The 22163-nt window shown below is 33.4% G+C and overlaps 1 protein-coding gene across 1 annotated transcript in view; it reads right to left on the reverse strand.

Moving 5' to 3' along the window:
* Positions 1-4746: 4746 nt before the first annotated feature.
* The window catches only part of LOC121374858, an 18712-nt gene continuing 1295 nt past the window's right edge, over positions 4747-22163 (reverse strand). Inside the window, exons 2-6 of the mRNA XM_041501965.1 lie at positions 14883-14997; positions 12426-12514; positions 8468-8584; positions 7807-7863; positions 4747-7306 (exon numbers count right to left, since the gene is read on the reverse strand). Coding sequence (XP_041357899.1) covers positions 7193-7306; positions 7807-7863; positions 8468-8584; positions 12426-12514; positions 14883-14997 — 492 coding nt within the window. The 3' untranslated portion in view covers positions 4747-7192. The remainder of the gene's footprint in view (positions 7307-7806; positions 7864-8467; positions 8585-12425; positions 12515-14882; positions 14998-22163) is intronic.

A 22163-nucleotide genomic window follows, 5' to 3' on the forward strand; every position in this document is an offset into this window, starting at 1 on the left:
CAGTTAAATTATGGAATAATATAACGTCCGATATTAGGAATTCTTCATCGTTAAAAAGATTTAAATCAGAATTAAATAAATCAGACCCAATTGTACCGTGCTACTTTTACGATGGTGATAGAAGGCAACAGATATCACATAGTCGACTCCGCTTGGGAACCAGCGATCTAAATGGTCATAAATTTGCAAGACACGTAAGTGACAGTCCATTTTGTACTTGTGGACATCTTATTGAAGATGCAGAACATTTTTTATGTTATTGTCCACTATATAATGTAATTCGTAATACTCACCTGTCAAAATATCACAATCTTAATTGCAAGACTTTATTATTTGGTGACCCAAATTTTTTACCCACGAAAATAGTGTTATATTTAAATCTGTTCAAGACTTTATAATTAATAGCAAACGTTTCGATAACTAGCCATTCATTATTCCTCCTTCTCCCTTCCCAACTGTGACTAAATAATATCATATCAACTATCTATTTTTATTTTTCCTTTCTTCTCTCTCTTCCATTCTTCTCATCTTAGCTAATTTGAATTTATTTAAATTATTATACTATTTCTGTCATCTTGATGTATCAAACTTGTATTTATAAATGTAGGGAGAGGCCTTAATATAGGCTCTTGCCTGTTGGCCAATCCCAAACCGCATTTTGACGGCAATAAATATTGTTTAAACTAATACCATCGATTATCCTCCAGAAAGAAATAGAAACTATGTTAATAACATTTAATATACATGTACTTTAGTTTCCTGCACTCTGTTGGTTACCAGTTTTCCCCTAACATGCCATACCATAAAATGCATGCTTATTTGAGTAGTTGTTTTTGTTTTAAAGTATCATACAGACTGAATTTATTATTTTATCATATTTTATGTTATGAACATATGGTTTGGGGTTATATATGAACTAGTTTTAGCAAAATATTATGTTATTTGCATTGAATTGTTATTTACTTAATTTATATATATACATGTTCTTGTAAGATCAAATTGTATTGATTTTTTTTGTGCATTTAAACCCCAGCATAATAAACCAAGTTTACACTGTACAATATGTTTTGTCTTTTGTTTTTAATTTAAAGGGACATTCCTTAGTTTGCTGCAATTTTAAAGAAGTTATCGACCAACAGAGACTTTTTGATGACTGTAATTACATATCAAATATATGTTTCTGCATAAAATATTAAACGTGTTTCTGATCGTTGTAATATTTGTACTAGATTAAATTTCATTTTATTTCCTAAAAAAGATTTTTTCGTAGGTACGAAATTATTTCAAGACAAAATCCAGTTTGAACTTCTTACAAATATTAAGACGACCAGAAACACATTGAATATACAGACACTGATATTCTAAACAAGAAAATATACTTAATATGTAAGTTAAATCGTAGAAATATTTTATTAGTCGGAAACGTCTTACAATGCAGCAAACTCGGGAATGTCCCTTTAATATGCATGACTCATTTTTCAACAAGAATTCAGGAATCTGATGCCTTTAACACTAGTATATTCCAGTAATACCAGTATCATGGCTGTTAACAAAAGTAAAATGTTGTGACTGAAATTTCAAGGTACAGGGCATTCAAAATGGTAATGTTTTATATGACAATTGTAGTCCACTTTAAACATGTATTTCTCCCATTCCACACCGTTATTTTTTTATTGGACAAAAACATTAATTTGATGGGACCTGCAGTGAACCTATATTAATGGAAATTGCAATGGCGTAGGCAGGATTTTGTATTGGGGGGGGGGGGGGGGGGGGCACTTGTGTAGTGGGATATGACACAGAAACCTTTTTAAAGTTATTATTAAGCGAAAAGGTAAAGATTTCCCGGGATTGGGGGGGGGGGGGGGCGGGCGGCGGGCGGTGGCATAGCCCCCTGCCCCCAACACACCCCGGACTACGCCACTGGGAAATAGTCCTATTAGGCTGACATTTGCTAGGGTGTTCTTTCATAAGCTACGGCCCTAGTACGGGCATTTTTTTAAAGTTTGCATTATTACCTGATATTATTTATTTAGGCTTGACCGCTAGCTGATGGACGGCAAATCAAATATTCAAATACTTTTACATCAGGTGGCCCTTGTGTTACTGCAAATTCATTATGGGAGGGGGAGGGGGAGGGAGTCGTTAAAAATTGAGGTAAAAGCCAATGTCTGATACTGCATTACGCTAATGTTGAATAGTCCTTTGTTGATCTTTGTGTCATTTAACAATACGTAACGCAACATCTTGCAGTTTCAATACCCCTCTCCCCTTGTAACGTTTTGTGACCGTGTCATATTTTACTTTGGGGTCTTTAGTAATACATATATGTTAAAACAAAATAGCAATGACTGGTTGCATTTTACTTTATGAATTAACATTACGTTGCACAATAACCACCATCACAACCCCAACCCGCAATTATGTTTTGTCACATCCCACAATTCCCACTCTCCTTGGTGCACGTTGCGTAGTTCTCGAATGACCCCATTATTCAATCGTAAATAATAAAGTAACATACCGCTGGTCGGTAAATGTTATATTTGACCGGATCAACTTTAATTAAGTTTCAATATCTATAATACACAATCTAATATCTCCCAGCAGAACTATTACATTGTAACTGTTCAAACTCGCACGTGCTGTTCGTCACATTACTTCAAAGGTAGCACATTTAAATTAAAGGTGGGATTTTTTCCACTTAATTTACAACTATTGTAGTAACGTTTTTTGTTCGTTTTTAATTACAAAAACCATACCAAAAATGATTTTAAATAATAATAATAATAATAATAATAATAAAATATTTGGAGAAAAAAAGTACGAAACATATGTACACACCTTTTTACAAAATAAGATCGTCTGCTTAAAATAGCACAGCAAATGATAGTGCAGGGTGCACAATAAGTCAATACTTTACTTTCTACGTCCTTTCGGACTATGTAAATAGCGGATTGGACGTGTTGCGATAGATCCCAAATATGTGTTAACGCAAATGGATAAATTAAAACAAAAAGTTGTATTCTTCTACCAAAACTGTATTATATTAGACAATGTAGGCATTATTACTAAAAACTACGACACAACAGACTGTATCAAAACTAATTTGCATATCCAGGTCAGACTTGTTCGTCAAGTGTTCGTAATCGAAAAATATAAAATTAGCTAAATTTTAAAACATTTTTATGAGTTCAAGTATCCGCGATAAGAGCAACTTTGGGAATCTTTATTGGGAAACTGTTGGGTCGTAATTGGGAAAAGGTTTGATATTGGATTTGGAATTTACGTTAGGCCCCAAAATGTATGGTAGATTATACCCATCCGATAGGTACCTAAAGGGGGGTCAGTGGGGCAAAGAAAACGGCCGAAGTGATCGGGTTGATATTACGGAAACCGAAAACGGCCGAAGTGATACTCATTTATAAAAAAAAAAAAAAAAAAAAAAAACTGAAAAAATAATTTCCACAATTTCTCGGAAAGGAAAGGAAAGGAATGTTTTATTTAACGACGCACTCAACACATTATATTTACGGTTATATGGCGTCAGACATGGTTAAGGACCACACAGATTTTGAGAGGAAACCCGCTGTCGCCACTACATGGGCTACTCTTCCGATTGGCAGCAAGGGATCTTTTATTTGCGCTTCCCACAGGCAGGATAGCACAAACCATGGCCTTTGTTGAACCAGTTATGGATCACTGGTCGGTGCAAGTGGTTTACACCTACCCATTGAGCCTTGCGGAGCACTCACTCAGGGTTTGGAGTCGGTATCTGGATTAAAAATCCCATGCCTCGACTGGGATCCGAACCCAGTACCTACCAGCCTGTAGACCGATGGCCTGCCACGACACCACCGAGGCTGGTTCAATTTCTCTGACGACGGAAATCCGTCTCACGACGAACAGTTAACAGCCATGCAGTATTTGTTCAATGATAGCTCAGCAGTCCTTTTTAAACTACAGATCAAAACGCATTTCAAGATATGTTTTTACTAGGAACCTTTTCCTAAACCAGACTATATTAAACTGCTAAAAGTAACACCATAACAAATGGTGTGGTGCCTCTTGGGATTTTTAATATATATGCACTTTCCCACCGGCAGAACATGGTTTTTGATGTGCTAATTCAGTGTTTAACAAATGTTTGAGAAAAACTCTAGCCCTAACAGAAGCTTTGGCTAGTGCCTTATTTATTATAGTATTACAGCTGACAACTTCAACTAGCCCTGACCAAAAATTCACTAGTCTGGACCAATGGCTAGTGGATTTGCTGAACACAGACCAATTGTGGGGTATTGGTATGATGATGAAAAAAAGGCCATCACGGTTGATCAATCCTGAATGCATGGGGTAGGATTTGGCAGTCGGTTGAATGCTCACTTGAGGTGCTTTCATCGCAGGATCGAACCACCTTTGTGGATATATTCAACTGATTGGGCTTTTTCACATTTCAACCAGTGCACCACAACTGGTCAAAGGCTGTGGTATGTGCTTTCATGTCTGTGGGATGGTGCATATAAAAGATCCAGCGGGTTTCCTCCGATGACTACGAGTCAGAATTACCAAATGTCTGACATCTAATAGCCAATGATTAAACAATGTGCTCTAGTGGTGCTGTTAAACAAAACAAACTAACCTTTTAACTCAAACTGCACACAGTCTACCACTGAGCAACAGACTTTAAATGTCAGGATCCAGCATGTTTGGCATACACTGTATTACCAATAACAATACACAATTCTGTGATTAATATGTATATTTTTATTTTCTATAAAATTGATATATGGTAAAAATATTAATTGGAATGTACACAATTACTTTTAATGAAATATATGATGTACAGCTAATGAGAGGCATTAATACCAGTATATAAAAAGAACACCAAAAGCAATGTAAAAATATATGTATTTTAATTAAATATTTCTCAAACTGGAATGTTTATTTTAAATATATACTATTACATGTATATTAAACTACGTATTTCTCCACTTTATAAATTTTGTCCTATACCAGAGTACAACCCTTCTGTAACCATTATTGACAAATAATGTACATGTACTTATATTACTTGGTATTCCACATACCCAAAATATTCAGTATTTAATATCCAAATGTTTGTATGTAATCCCAAGGTTATTTGGATTAATGCAAATTTGGTTTATTCTCCCTTTCAAAATTTGTATATTATGACACATAACCAATAAAAAATATATCTACAAGTAAGATACTACATGATAATCCAGCAGATCTGCTTAAAAAGTATGCAACATGGATTCTTTATACAAACAATAGTTATGGAAGGTACAAAAGATATGACTAGTAACAGCTACGGTACACAACAAAGTAGAAATAAACACACTGAAAAGTAAAATGCAGCAAACTTTAAAAGTGATTTTTCTTTTTGAAAATACTTAATTTCACCTTTCTACCTACCAGAGAGGTCAGATAAAGATGAAAAGGAAATGCACCTATGTATAATTTTTTTTTTTTTTAAAACCCTGCTGATACTCCAGTGTACACAATCAAGTTATGAATGGAAGCCGAAGTGCTGCGAACAAGATTTAGATGCATTTAAAAAACAATTGGTGCTCTACATACTTGGAAGCACAATCTGGGTACAACCTCAACATCAGTCTGTATGTGAAGCATCCATGCAAATTAAGGCAAATCCACTTGACAACATTTTGAACAAACTGAAGTTTTATGAATGTCATAACAGGAATATATCAAACCAATTAATCCTATACCAAAGAATCTTTAACAATAAAACAAATCTTGATATTCTCACATAATTAGTATTTACAATATTATAGATTTATGTTTGTCTAAAACATGTAAAATTTGTCAGCTTAGCTGGTACTTACGCTAACCTCCTAGGAATCCTTGAATCTGTTACTGGTTTCAAAAAATATAACTTCACTTAAAATTAGAACCAGTTCTAATTTGCTAGCTGTCATTCTTCAATTAATAAATAACAACTGTAAGCAACATCAGTGGTTTCCATGTTGAATAGCCAATTCAGTAACATTGCTTCCGATTGGTTGAGAGTATATGTATGCCATTTTATGCTTGAAACAGATATTCAGAACTGGCTTAGTTTGCTTAAAATACCAAAAAGCAGAATAGCTTAAGCATGAAATACAATGATTTGTTGTTTTTTCACTAGACTACTCTGTTCATAATGTATGTGCATAGTAATAGAATAGTAAATTTGGACAATACCTGGATTTTCCCTGATTTACATGCACACTTAACAACACATCTACATTAAACTATAATAACATATTTGTTATAGTTGCATTTACCTTTGGTACTGTATAACATTAATAAATAGAAGGTCAATCAAAACTTCTATCCTTGTTGTAGTAGATATATTGCAAATGTTGTTGAAGACTTATTGTAAATGAATTAAGCGCATATCAAATAAAATAAAATAATAGACTGTTCATTTTTTGTAGAACATTCATGAGTTATTCTTTAAAAACCTGAACATAACAAGAAAAGAGCAATATCCCAATACCAAATGATTTTATTACTATGAATCATCAGTGAAAGATGACCATTTATTACTAAATTGTGGTGAGTTATTAGGAAACATTCTGTCAAACATGTTCTTTAAAACTTTGTAAAAGTGTTTGGTAACCACATATTTAATTAGAGTAAACCTAATTTCATTACATGAAAATAATGATCTACTGATTATAATCGCAAAATATTATGCATGTATATTACAAATTTTGATATTTATTAAATAAATATGTTTAATTACGAGTTAACCATGAAACACTTAATACGGAAATCTTTGACATCTGCATAATATTTACATCTGTAAAAACAACCCATCTTTGTATTTATTAAAATGGGATTCATTCTAATCAACTGATCTACATCCGCAAAATATACAGATTGACACTAAATCATAAAAGATATCTTTTATTACGGCCATGTTTAGTCACTAATATTAGAGTGTTTATAATTTCACTCAAATGATGTTTTAGTATTTTGAATCTTTTCATCAGTCCCACTCAATCAAATGTAACAGCTGGAAATAAAACAGCACGCTTTTCTTTTTTATTAAATTAATAAATTCAGTATAAAAACATTAGCCATGTTAAATATCTAGCCGGTGTTAAATATCTTTTTTGGGCCAGTGTAATTTATGCCAGTTTATTACTTGGGGAAATCTATGTTTTCATGTTCTTTCATACGAGTGCTTGTGCTTCTCGACATACAGGAATCTCCTCTCCTCAGCTATTTTATCTTCCATCTCCTCGAAACGAGCGTACAGAACAATCATGAAGATGATCTGAAATAAAAATTAAAAAGACACAAGATAAAATTAATATGAATGAAAAAATGGTAGTAGGAATAAAAATTGACAAATTTAGAGGCGCCTTACAAAATACTAATACTCAAAGAACACTTTTTGTCCTTCAGAATTTTGATTAGCAACCACTATTTAATTTTTATAAAAATTGGACATCAATTTTTAAAACTTTCATAACAAATGACGATGCAATGCACAAAATGTTCTCTTAAACTTCAATAATCACTTAAAAGAGTATGTAGTGGTTGAATGAGTAATGAAAACATGTTTTAATCCATTTATATGACAGGTACTAGGTTACAAGTTGATCTCTGTAATTTGTTACATTGCCCATAAGTTAGTGATTTGTTTTTTTTAGCTAATTTTAATATCATTAACATTTTAATCCAAACTTTGAATCAAAGAATAATATTTTTAAAAAGTATCTCTAATTTTTTTACCCATTACAATTAAAAACTAATAAACAATTGCCAACTTACGTATATGACAGACTTTATCAACCAATAGAGCCAAATAAACACAACGAAGGCCAGTCTCTGTTGAAAAACAAACCAATAAAAGATAACAGCAATAGCATTCAAATGCAACATTTAGCACACTTATAGCATATGATACAATCAATAAGATTTTGCTGAAATACCTTGCTGAAATAGAAAATTGCTATTTACAGTTACAGTTAAACACATGGGTCTATTGAAAGAGTACCAATAAAGTTTATAATATATTTTATGATTTTAAAACAAAAATGCTTACATTTAGAGTAGTTAAGTTTAAGTGTCTTTTGTTTAACGACATCACTAGAGCAAATTAATTTATTAATCATCAGCTATTGGATGTCAAACATTTGGTAACTTTGACAGTCTTAGAAAGGAAACCCACTACATTTTTTCATTAGTAGCATGGGATGTTTTATATACACCATCCCACAGACAGGATAGCACATACCACTTCCTTTGATATGTATACCAGTGGTGGTGCACTGGCTGAAACAAGAATCGGAGTAGTTCAGATAAGCACACTATCATTGAAATCCTCTTGCTAGATATTTATAAAAGAAATATTCATTTGATCAATAATTTATCTTTCTGGGGTTGGTTTTTAAAAAAACAAAACATAAAGGACAATTGAATTAAGACTTACAAAGCTATTCTTGCCATAAAAGGAGAACTCAAACACGGAGAAGCAAAACTCAATGAAGACGTATATCATGAAGGCATAGGTGTAGCGCCTCAGCAGGTTAATGTACAAGATGCTGTGCTGAAAATATAATGAAACTCATGATGCACAACAGTCCCATATCTTCCACCACATAATCACCACAATTAATGTAAATCATGATGCACAATAGTCCCATATCTTCCACCACATAATCCCAACAATGAATGTAAATCATGATGCACAATAGTCCCGTATCTTCCACCACATAATCCCAACAATGAATGTAAATCATGATGCACAATAGTCCCATATCTTCCACCACATAATCCCAACAATGAATGTAAATCATGATGCACAATAGTCCCATATCTTCCACCACATAATCCCAACAATGAATGTAAATCATGATGCACAATAGTCCCGTATCTTCCACCACATAATCCCAACAATGAATGTAAACCATGATACACAATAGTCCCATATCTTCCACCACATAATCCCAACAATGAATGTAAATCATGATGCACAATAGTCCCGTATCTTCCACCACATAATCCCAACAATGAATGTAAATCATGATGCACAATAGTCCCGTATCTTCCACCACATAATCAAAACAATGAATGTAAACCATGATGCACAATAGTTCCGTATCTTCAAACACATAATCACAACAATGAATGTAAATCATGATGCACGATAGTCCCGTATTTTCCACCACATAATCACAACAATGAATGTAAATCATGATGCACGATAGTCCCGTATCTTCCACCACATAATCACAACAATGAATGTAAATCATGATGCACAATAGTCCCGTATCTTCCACCACATAATCACAACAATGAATGTAAATCATGATGCACAATAGTCCCGTATCTTCCACCACATAATCACAACAATGAATGTAAATCATGATGCACAATAGTCCCGTATCTTCCAACACATAATCACAATGAATGTAAATCATGATGCACAACAGTCCCGTATCTTCCACCACATAATCACAACAATGAATGTAAATCATGATGCATGATAGTCCCGTATCTTCCACCACATAATCACAACAATTAATGTAAATCATGATGCACAATAGTCCCGTATCTTCCAACACATAATCACAACAATTAATGGACAATAGTTTTGGGAAATGGTTGGAATTTTATCATCGATCAACTTTCGATTACACAATCGGTTAGAATTATATTCATGAACATAAGTAGGCTTTGAATTATAAGGACCATACACCTACTGTCATGTTAAACCCTACAAATCACTCATTTTACCTTTAACTATTTAGTATCTTATTTCTTTATGTACACTTAAAACGAAACACCAGCCTCAACATATTTACATCAATTCAATCATCTAAACTGGAAGAACAATAAGTACTATAGTTAACATTTTCCCACACAATTGTTTATAGATTTTTTATAATTGATGATCACATCGGTAAAGCCAAACTGATACATTTTTCAATTATAATCGATCATTGGAACATCACTTATGGACAATACACATTATTAACCAATTTTCATTTCTCTGATGACTGTCCATGACCGAATTCAAATTTCCATGACTTTCCAGGCCTGAAAAATGAGTCATATTGACATTTGCAAATTCCATGATTTTCCAGTTTAGAGGGTAAAGTGTGTGTGAAATTTGCCAAGGTTTGAGTTTGCATACACAAAATAAACAAATACTGAATAGGTGTTAAAGGTAAAATTAAGGAAAATATTTTAGAGTTTAATCAGGATATCCCAATGATCATGTCAATAGGAACATACCTGCAGTGAAAATAATTCAAATTAATTTCATATACAATCTGACAAATCGTTTAATAGAAAGCTGACTGGCTGGTGTAAACCATTTATGATCACTGATACAATTCTAATCAATTCCCAATTCTAAAGTTTTGTTTAAATACACCACAATCAAGAGCACATTGATTAATTAATCATCAACTAATACTATTGATGTTAAACATTTGGTAATTCTGATATGTAATCATTAGAGAAAACTTGCTACATGTTTTCAAATCAGGTCAGGTCAGGACAGGTCATAGGGTTTATGTGCACATTCAGAACAAGCTGTTGTAGTTCACACCTGTCATGGGCGCAGATGCCCGCCTTTGCCAACTCCTCTGTCCAGAACAGGAAAAAGATTGGGGTGGGTGGTAGTTTTTGGGGTTGGGTAGAGGGGTGATTGCAATTGTGTAGCTGGAGCCGGTCCCCCCCCCCCCCCCCCCAACTCATTAAGTATGTGGTGTTGGGCCATTATTTGTGGGTTGGATGCAGTTATCATTAGTCAATGCATCCTGTGTAGGTTATGTTACAATTAAAAGGTGTGCCGTATGGTTGTTGAACTTAATTAATTGTTTATGTTGTACTTATTGTCTTAAGTCCCTAATCGTAAACAATTTTTTCTAAGCAGCAAGGGATCTTTTACATGCACTTAATCACAGACAGGAAAGCACATACCACGGCCCTTGACCAGTTGTGGTGCACTGGTTGTAATGAAAAAAAACAATCAGCTGAATGGATCCACGAAACTGGTTTGATCTTGCGATGCAAGCACCATAAGAAGGCTAAATCCTGCCCCTTTCCAATTCTAGGACAAACGCTTAGTAATTGTGACACCAATGAAGTCCAATTTTTATAAAGGTCTCACATGACTTTAAAGGAGGGGACAATTAAGGCATCTGGCCTGGTATGCATAGTCAACGATATATCATGCACATTATTGCTTAATATCAACTAGTATAAACGTATAGTTAATTAATAAAACACTTAAATCTGACGACTATAATATATAACGGATGCAGCCATTTTGTACCATCCCAGTGAATATGCCCTCTGGCGAGCTGGTGGTTACGTAATACCTAACGTGTCACATCAGGAATTAGCTTCGAACTGAAGAAACAAAATATACCTGATTTTTGTGGATGCATCGCAATGTTCTATAATAATATCCATCCCAGTAACACAGTATTTTCCAATACAAAATAAACCAGCACCAAGTATATATTATTTTTCAAGATCACAGGGTATTTTGTGATAACCGCACAGACACCCCTCAAATCGTAATGGACATTATCAACCGTCCTGCTTTATTACTGTAAGTAATTCTGTAAAAACCCTTTATTAAGTAGACTTTCCCATCTAAAATCACAAAACTGACCAATTACGTAGTCCCAAAGAAAATAATATTATTATTTGGGTATCTTGAGTGGTCGTTTTTGCTCGAACGTACCCTACCAATAGGCCTAATAATATGGGGGTTTTTTCTTTGGATTTTTTTAAAAGAGTAAAATACTATAACTCCATTTCGTTTTATTGATGCAAATTGAAATATATTTAGATAAATAGTTTATTATACTATCAAGTCATTTATCTTGTTTTACAAGTCAGGTTGATGAAAGCGAAGCGCCTTGTCGTAAATTAGAGTGTTTGCTGATGTCACTTCGCCCCAAGCTATACCACTGGACGTCACAAAAACGAAACAAAATGGCTGCCTCCAGTTAGCAGGAATACTATAATCACGTTTTTTTATTAACTCTAAAATTACGCGTTTTTCATTTCTTAAAGTGTCAGTATGTGTTGGTCGTCTGGGTATGCATCTTTCCAACACATCCGGCTCATATTTGAGTTGATCCTCTCTTTAAGACAAATTTAAATTGGGGGAGTCATGATATACCTATGCAACACAATATTACTGCTTATGATACGATACACGAATCCCTTGCTTGTGTACCTATTCAAAATCTGTTTTCTTTATGTACACTTAAAAAGCAAACCTAATCTCAAGCTTATTTACATCCATTAACATTTTTCACACCAATTAATAATACATTTTTACAACTGATCATCACACCGGTTGAGCCCAATTTATCAAATTTTTTTAAATTATAATTGATCGTTGGAACATGACTACTTACCTGTCTCTTGACTTGAAAGGCCATGTACACAGAGAAGAATATGAAGATTATGTGCAGGGCAATGAGAACAATATCACTGGCAAGGAATGCTGGAAGCAATCAAAATAGTGGTTATTTTTATATTTAATTTTAGCTTTTTTTCTGTTTTGTTTTTATATATATATATATATATATATATATATATATATATATATATATATATATATTATACAGTCACACCTCGTTACAATGACCATGTTTGTTCCTGGATCACTTTGTCATTATATTGAATTTGCCGGTGTAACAAATTAATTGTGTTATCTCCCTTGTAATAACATTTTTAAAAAAGAACATTTACTGCCTTGTAATTGGTATAATATCATATGTATAACAGAAGACTGAATGACATTTAAATAGAAAAATGTATTGCAATTATAAAAAAAATACATATAATTACTTAATTACGTTTGAAAAAAGCACTATTAAAGTCTATTGGTCAATGAAACAAGGTCCACCGATTGGTATTCACTGTCACTAGTCATTTACTTGTTTACAAATCCTGTGACTGGCACTTGTTTCTAAATCATGCATTGCTTTCCACAAATTGTCCAGGTTAATCCTTTAACAGAATAACTAAATCTTAAAACAATACATGACTCCCGATATAGCAGACAAGAACAACTCAGAAATCATGTGATACTTTGTCGGCCTGTGACAAGATCAAGGTGTTGCCTTTTGTGATGAGCAGTTATTACAGGTGGCAAATTTAATTCATTGCGACATTTCTGAATTAATATTGTTGTCAACAAGTGTTTCAGGCTTTGTATCATGGCTCATCCTGTCCATTACCAAATTAGCCAATTGCTAATTTTTATACAAAGTGGCTACAACATTTTATCTTAGGCTAATAAAATTTTCTTTAAATGAGCCACTTTTGAATAGTTTTCATGGAAATACTCTACATATCTGAAAATTGGCTAATACAAAATTTGTTCCACTGTGATCCCTGTGTATGCATGTTAATTCATAATTTATTCTGTTGGTGTTGGTTAGCATGAATTAGGGTGTAACAAACAGAATAACATTGTTCACAACACATTGTGGTCGGATGCTGTAAATGTTGTAATGAAGTGTGACTGTACATATTATTTATTAAACATGTTTGCAATATGCACAGGGAAAAATTCATTATATGGTTGTACAATCCTTAAATATTTTAACCCAAAATATGAAATGGAAGCCTAAATTATTGAATTTTTAAAAATCAGTCCAAACAATCTAATGTATTTATATAATTAATTTTAATTTACAATGCATAAACATTTTGACAATATGAAGTGGAACCCATACTGAACAGTTTTTATGTCTTTACGTTCAATCCTGTCCTTCTAAAGGCAGGGTATCATGGCAGTTCACTTACTTATTATAAGCAGAAATGCACAAATTAAACTGTGTCTTCAAATATACAATATGTGTATGTTCCTTTTCGGCTATTGTTTGCTACAATAAGCCATTTGGCACATATCATAAACAAAAAGCATTATCCATATTTTGATAAAGTTATATTGTTTCTGATTAAAGTTACATAGCCATAATTCAATAGTACCAATAGACCAAAATATCAATAATAAGTAGGATACAAAGACTACTAGTATATGTATATAGCTTATTTAATAAAATACTTCAGAACAATTAAACTGTACCGTATATAAATAATAACATATATATATATATATATATATATATTTAAAATATTTAATTAGGCGATTAGTACATCAATTGTTGTGTGACCTTGTTGTGACAGGGTGACAAATTGTGACGTAACAAACCTGGCTTTAAATGATGTATTCATTTCAAATAAAAAGTAAACAAATATTTCATATTAGAAAAAGACAAATATTTCATATTAGAAAAAGACAAATATTTCATATACAAAAAGACAAATAATTTATATATAAAAGACAAATATTTTAAAGGCATATTGTCACAGACCACTGACCTATTTAATGGTCTAACAAAGTATTACCTGAACAAATATAATTTGATTTGTCCCTAAATGTACTTTATTCAACCATCTTCATAATCACCATACTCACATTTATTAATGACATTTTGTAAAAATAATTTGATTATGGCAATGGTCCATAATTCAAAAACTAAAATTGCCGAGAGGGATGACATGGATTTCACTCCATCATGGTTCAGTTAAGGTTATGCGATAGCTAGATTTGGTTTCAAACAATTAATGTAATTTTTATTTATTATCCATTTTTAGAGAAATAATTCCTTAAATCTGTGACAGTATGCCTTTAAATGTAAGTAAAAGATGTAACATTTTATATCAAGTATTATTTCAGGTAAGAAAATTATTAAGTCCACACAAAAAAAGATTAATATTTCATATAAGAGAAATACTCATATTTGACATAAAAATAGACTAATATTTCACATAAACATAAGACTAATATGCAAACTCACCTTGCCACTGATGTGATTTCCACAGTGAATGAAAACCCTGGCTAATTTCAAAGGAATCATCATCAAATGCAGCTAGGTCCAGAGCTCTCAGAATTACTGCAAAGAATGCTGTTACCTAAAACATATTAGGGTAAAGTAATCTTATTTTAATCATTTACTGTGACGTAAAAGCTTATAATCCAAATAATGTTTTGTTTTGTTTAAATTACAGAAATTTCTTTTAGTTGCCCTTGGATCAAAAATAATGAAATTATATGTGAAATATAAACAATCCACCTCTAAATTTAATAAAGATTAGTTACAGAACTTCTGTAATTATCATTTGTTGTAACACTAAATGACTGCACTCTTTTAAGCAGAAATTTTGAATAAAAAAGAACATATATTTTTACACTTTTATGTCTCTTTCTCTACTGATAATCAATGAATTAATTCAATGTCCTAAAATATTTTGGATGAACATGGTTTTATTTTAAAGATATTTGTATACATATAGAGATCTTAAATTTTGGTTTAAAAAGTATGTCTAGTTATTGAACTTATGTAGAATGTCTGACTCAATGTCAAGTATTGCACAACCAAGGCAGGGGATATAATATGAACTTTAAATTAATTCAGTCTGAAAGTCTGTATCTATACACCTGCACAAATGTTAAGCACCACTCGGATCAATAGTGAATAAACAAACTGACATGAGCATACCAATTTATGTGATCTGGACTGTTATTTGTGTATGAGAACATTATGGCAAAGCGAAGGTTGCCTGATGCCACGAAATGGCAGATTATTGGCATGCACAAAACTGGTATGTCACGCAGAGAGATTGGCACAAACTGTCATACCATACTGTCATCAGTCGTGATGACTGTACCCGGAACACTCAAGGGGCAGATATACCAGGATGCCATCTTGGGTTGAGATGTCATTCCTCATTTTGACAATCATCAGGGCTTCTAGATTATGGTAGCCCCACTCCCATGGCTAGAGATATTCAATGTTGGGCTAGTGAATAACTACTTTTTTCATGCCTGATGGCTAGTGAAAATTTGTTTTGTGAAATAAACATGAATATCTTGACCCCACCCCAACCCCAATGTTAGTGTTTTTAAGCTCTATCTCCATCTTTAGGTGACATATCTGATTATTACTATTATTTAGTAAAATTGTATTAACTTAAAGTAAAGTAGGGCTAGTGAATTTTTAATCATGGCTAGTACATTTTTAAAATCACTGATCCCATGGCTAGTGGATTTTAAAAAAAATCTAGAAGCCCTGCAATCATGCACTTGCAATCCATCCTGTCTTCATCATGCCATATCAGTACTTGATCATCTGCAGCAGCATGCAATTGAAACTCTACCATACCTCTGCAAGGAGCCCTGACCTGAACCCAATAGAGCATATCTAGGATGTTTTAGGACGCGTTGCTGAGGGAAAGGGATCTTCCTGTGCAGAATTTACAAGAATTAACTCAAACACTTCATAAGGAATGGCTAAGAATACCGCATTTAATGATTAGTCAATTGGTATTCACCATTTGGAGGTGTGTTCAGTCCATCATTCAGACACAGGGTGGATATAACTGATATTGATCAAAACCATGTTGAGATGTTGGCTGACATTTACAAATGACGTTACCAACCATCAGTTTGTTTTCCAATTTCCATGTCATTTGATCAAGTGTTAATAAAATCCTTCAGTATATCCATGGCATCATCTCAAATGTTTTGTTTCTTTTAATATTACCTATTGCAATTAGATATACATTTAAAAAATGTTAAATATTATTAATTTTGGTATTTTCGTAGTACATTCGACATGGTGTGTGTATCTGTGAAAAAAATGGGTGGTGCTTAATTTTTGTGCAGGTGTATAAAAATGTATTTAAATTCTTTTGTGTGTTTTTGTATACTGTTATGTACTATCCAAATATGATTAATAATGTAGAGACTTTGCACTATAAATCAATTCATGAAAATAGGTATGTCCTACATTGTTAGACCGAATTTTTAAAATGTTTCATTTTGTACTTGGTAATTTTGACATAATTTGCTACATTTTTCTACTTGTAGCAAGGGATATTTTATATGCACCATCGCAGATGTAAAGTGACGTCATAAAAATTCCAAATGCTTCATCACATTAAAAAATACCAGCCTAGGTGGCGTTGTGGTTAGGCCATCGGTCTATAGGCTGGTAGGTACTGGGTTCGGATCCCAGTCGAGGCATGGGATTTTTAATCCAGATACTGACTCCAAACCTTGAGTAAGGCTCAATGGGTAGGTGTAAACCACTTGCACCTACCAGTGATCCATAACTGGTTCAACAAAGGCATGGTTTGTGCTATCCTGCCTGTGGGAAGTGCAAATAAAAGATCCCTTGCTGTTAATCGGAAAGAGTAGCCCATGTTGTGGCGACAGTGGGTTTCCTCTCAAAATCTGTGTGGTCCTTAACCATATGTCTGACGCCATATAACCGTAAATAAAATGTGTTGAGTGCGTCGTTAAATAAAACATTTCTTTCTTTCACATTAAAAAATAAACTGGTCAACTTACCTTGACCCCTGTCAAAATAGTCCTGAGTTCTATATTGAGCAGACAACTCTGTTTACATGTCAGTATGTATCTATGTTTCATAATTTTAGACAAAATTTTAAGTTTTTAAGTTTTAAATGATGAAAGAAACAAAAAGCACTCTTTCGAGACTATAAGATTCAATTGATCAGAAGGGCCAAATATCAAAATTGACAACAATACAAATGCCACCTATCTGCACATACTGGTATATATATATACAGTAAACTCAATATGTCAAACTCCGTTTTCTCAAACGCCACGCTATCTCAAAGCAAGAAGTGGGTCCGAACCGTTTCTCTATATGAACATGTCAAATGACTTATGTGGTCCCATGTGACATATTTACTATATATTTTGTCTATTTTTGTCGAAGTTGAAAACGTATTTTCCATAAATTAAAATAATTATTATTTAATAAAATTATTTCGATAAATGCAGTAAACCAAGCCAAGGGCTTCCTTTTAATTTATTAGTTTGTGTTCGATCATTAGAGGCCAGTGGATTAACTTGTTGTTATTGCCAAGTATGCCTAATTAGTATTTATTTAATCCGGTCGCTTGAAAGTGGTGGCCTATGAAACAGCAGCAGTTATCAAAAGTGGGTAACAATAAAAGTGGGATTGGGTATATAAAGGTATTGGATTAGGTGTTCTTACTATGAGTGGTTTCAACTTGTTATTTTAAGTCCAAATTTTAAAATAAAAATATAAGTGTACACTTGTTATGCATTCATCTTGCAATATGTCGGAGAACGAACGCTGCTAGCAATCCAGTGAAGGACCCAGTCTGAGCCCTGGGGTGGGGTGGGGGTGGGGGGGGGGGGGGGTAGCTAGATCCAGTGCTTTAACTCTGACACGCAAGAGAAAGTTAACAGTACATTCTTTTGAGAAGAAACATGAAGCAATCAAGGCAGATATGAATGACTGGGAAAAATCCGCTAGAAAATGTCCTAGAAGAGTTTGATACAGATATACAACGCTGACGAAACTGCGATATTTTATCTCATCATGCCAGAACGCACACTGGAGTTCAAAGGTGTGAATTGTCTTGGTGGCAAAAAGAGCAAGGAACAATTAACAACCCTCTTCGTTTGCAGTAACCAGAGTTGCCACTACTGATAATTGGGAAGTCAAGGTGTTTTAAACATGTGAAATCCTTGCCATGCGAGTATCGAAATAACACAACTGCCTGGATGACGTCGGCCATGTTTACTGATTTAAAGAAAAAAATAGCACTCATTGTTGACAACTGCCCCGCTCATCCCCACGTGAAAGTTCTGCATTGTATTAAATTAATTTTTCTTCCACCAAACACTACTTGAAAGACCCAACCAATAGATGAAGGTGTGATTTGTAATTTGAAAATCCACTATCGGAATTTGGTGTTAGATTTACGGCTCCATAAGAATTTAGATGTTTAGTTATCTCAAATGTAACGATATCTCAAACTAACTGGCTGGCACCAGCAACTTTGACATATAGAGAGTTTACTGTATGTTTATGGTACTATCCAATACAAATTAAGTCCATTGGAAAACTATTAATAATGACATCAATGAAAACATTATAAACACAATGCCCATAAAACAATTGGCTACCGAACTGTTATGTAAATTCAAAATGAACATTGTATTACTTCTTATTACTTAATATCCAAATAGATCTATACCACTTGAAAGTAAATATTTTGTTTCTGGTCCATTTTAATTATAGATTCCTTGTATAAAAATTTATTCTGAGGGAATTTTTGCCACCAGATGTAAATTAAAAAGATAACATTAAAGACAATCAAACAATAAATAATGAAACTTAGTAAATTTTTTAAATGTACAAACTGTGGTAAAACTAAAACTCAACACTGAACAAGATTACTGTTAATTTCTTTACTATCAGGCATCCAAATAAGTTGAGAACGGTCGTTCAGGTTACCTGGAGGTTACCACATGTAAGAAAAGTCAAGAATGGTGTTTCATTCTTGACAAAAATGTCAACATTGTAACAGTAGTTTCATTTCCAAATGTAAACCAGGCAATGCATTCCGGACTTCTGCATTTCATTTTTTCTTAAGGAATTGCATCGATGTTCGTGCGCACTTGTGCAATTGCAAACAATTTCGGCAATCCACATTTAAGCAGTGCCCAGTGCACGTGACTAGATAAATTTACTTCCGGATTTTGTTTCTCGTACACTAGTAATCAATCAAGCAAAGTTCAGATTTCTTACCTGGCAATCATTATCATTGTGTAATGAACTAAGTAACACTGAGTAAGAAATAACAACACATATTGTCATCAATCTAGTTTCTTCAGTAACTCCATTATTAAATGTGAGTAACCATGATAGCCCTACCTATAAAGTAGTGATAAACGAGAATAAAAAATTTACTAGTTATACTAATCATCCTGTACACATTTAAGGGATTGAACAGTAATGTAAACGTGATCAACTGCACTCAAAATTTCACATTTCAAAAATATCTTTCATTGTTGTATGATAAAATAGGAGAAAATAAAAAACAGAACACTTTTATTTTCATCAATTTATTTATTCAATTGTTCAGTTATTACATATGAGTCCAGTTTTCGAGATTAACGGTATCCCAATATCCTGGGAAAACCAGAATCTAATTTTGGATACCAGACTTCAAGAACCCAGTATCCCACCGGGATACCATATATTTTTATTTTTTTTAATCCTGCGTTTTTATTTTTTGCTAAACAATGAAAGTCGTCATTTACTGGTGAAGTTAAGTAACAGCATTTTCAAGCTCGTACTCAAATGCTATGCCATAACAATATCTTCCCCAACTCGTACCCAGTCTAATGCTACACTGGAGCAATAGCAGTGTTTTTGTTGGATGTTTCCTCCCTTCAAATTTTATTTGAGATATTGATTCCATATCTACAGAAAATTGATACAGGTAGGTATATCATTACTAATGTCAGAATCACTAATAAATTACTGCTAAATATTAATTTATGTTAGTATTATTCAAATATAGATCCGTCTGATTGCAAATTTTACAAATTCCGCGATTGCGGCGGTGCAATAGACTGGGAATGAGAACATTGTCATCAAAGTTTGTGACAATGTTATTTATGAATTTCATTTAAGTGGGATACTAAATTCTCAGCTGGGATACCAGATTTTGAAATGTTAGTATCCAACTGGGATACTGCACCAAAGGTTTAATCTTGAACACTGCGAGTCACATACTTGAAAAATAATTACATGAAATATATTAAGAATGAATCATAAATATATGTACTTAAAATTAGCTCCACTATTACATGTGGATCTAAAGACAGCCAGCTGGAGCTCATGTCCACCAATCAAAACCTTACTTGCAGAATCCTGCCAGTGATTTAAAACTAACAACACTGCGTAGTCCCCAATGTCCAGGTAACATTTCGTCTGTAAATAATAATTTAAATATTGACCAATCACACTTCGCCTTTTATAACGTTATTTGGGAGCATACAAATTCTAAAAATATCGGGCGAGTCTATTTTAGTGGCCGCAGTACAGCGAACCATACCAATACGTACGGGGTGGGTTATCAGTCTTCAATTTTACATTAAAAATTATTTATTTATTTATAAAATAAAAAAAAATTAAATCAGTCTTCAGTTTTACATTACAAATTATTTATTTTATAAAATAAAACATGTTTTAAGGCATTCGTAATTCACACGAAACACGTCGTATACCCTCAGGATAATTCGGAATGTTTTCAAATTATTTTTAAATCACTGGCAGGATTCTGCAAGTAAGGTTTTGATTGGTGGACATGAGCTCCAACTGGCTGTCTTTAGATCCACATGTAATAGTGGAGCTAATTTTAATTAGATTGATTAAAAGTAGTACTTAAGAGGAATTCAATTCTAACTTTCATATAGTTATATAGGCTATATTTTGTGGTAACCTGTAAATGGGTTACCAGACAATGCTTATTTCGATGCCTGTACTATTACTAGTAGAACTTAATCATGACACAAATTATCGTTCAGTGACTTATTTAATGTTTACTGCATAAGCAGAGTTTCTGCCAGAAAGAAATTTGTGGGTATGGCACAATGAAATCGAATGCAACCACAGTCAACAGAATGAAAATGAGTTAAGTTTAGTGTTAGGGTTAAGAAAATCATACAGTAATGATAAGAGTAATTTTGTGAAAAAGTTAACTTTAAAAAAATTAAATTTGGGTATGGCGCCATACCCGTTTTACCCTCTGGCAGAAACCCTGATAGGACCCCCAACTCTGTTAGTACCCATTTAATTAATCTGTCCACTCTATTTATGTCAGTTGAATGAAAGATGTCCATTTTCATCCAGTCCATAATAATAATGGGTTTTGTTTCTGGGGTAATAATTGGAATTAGTGATAAAGAGATAAAACTTAAAAAAATAAAAATAAAAATGTTTTATTTAACGACACTCAACACATTTTGTTTATATGGCGTCAGACATATGGTTAAGGACCACACAGATATTGAGAGAGGAAACCCTACTCTTTTCAGTTAGCAGCATGGGATATTTTACATGTACCATCCCACAGACAGGGTAGTATATATAACACAGCCTTTGATATACCAGTCACGATGCACTGGCTGGAACAAGAAACAGCCCAATGGGCCCACCAACGGGGATCGATCCCAGACCGACCGTGCATCGAGCGAGCGCTTTACCACTGGGCAACATCCCACC

This window comes from Gigantopelta aegis, chromosome 6 (assembly GCF_016097555.1).
Source record: "Gigantopelta aegis isolate Gae_Host chromosome 6, Gae_host_genome, whole genome shotgun sequence".
In the NCBI taxonomy this organism is placed as follows: Eukaryota; Metazoa; Mollusca; class Gastropoda; order Neomphalida; family Peltospiridae; genus Gigantopelta; species Gigantopelta aegis.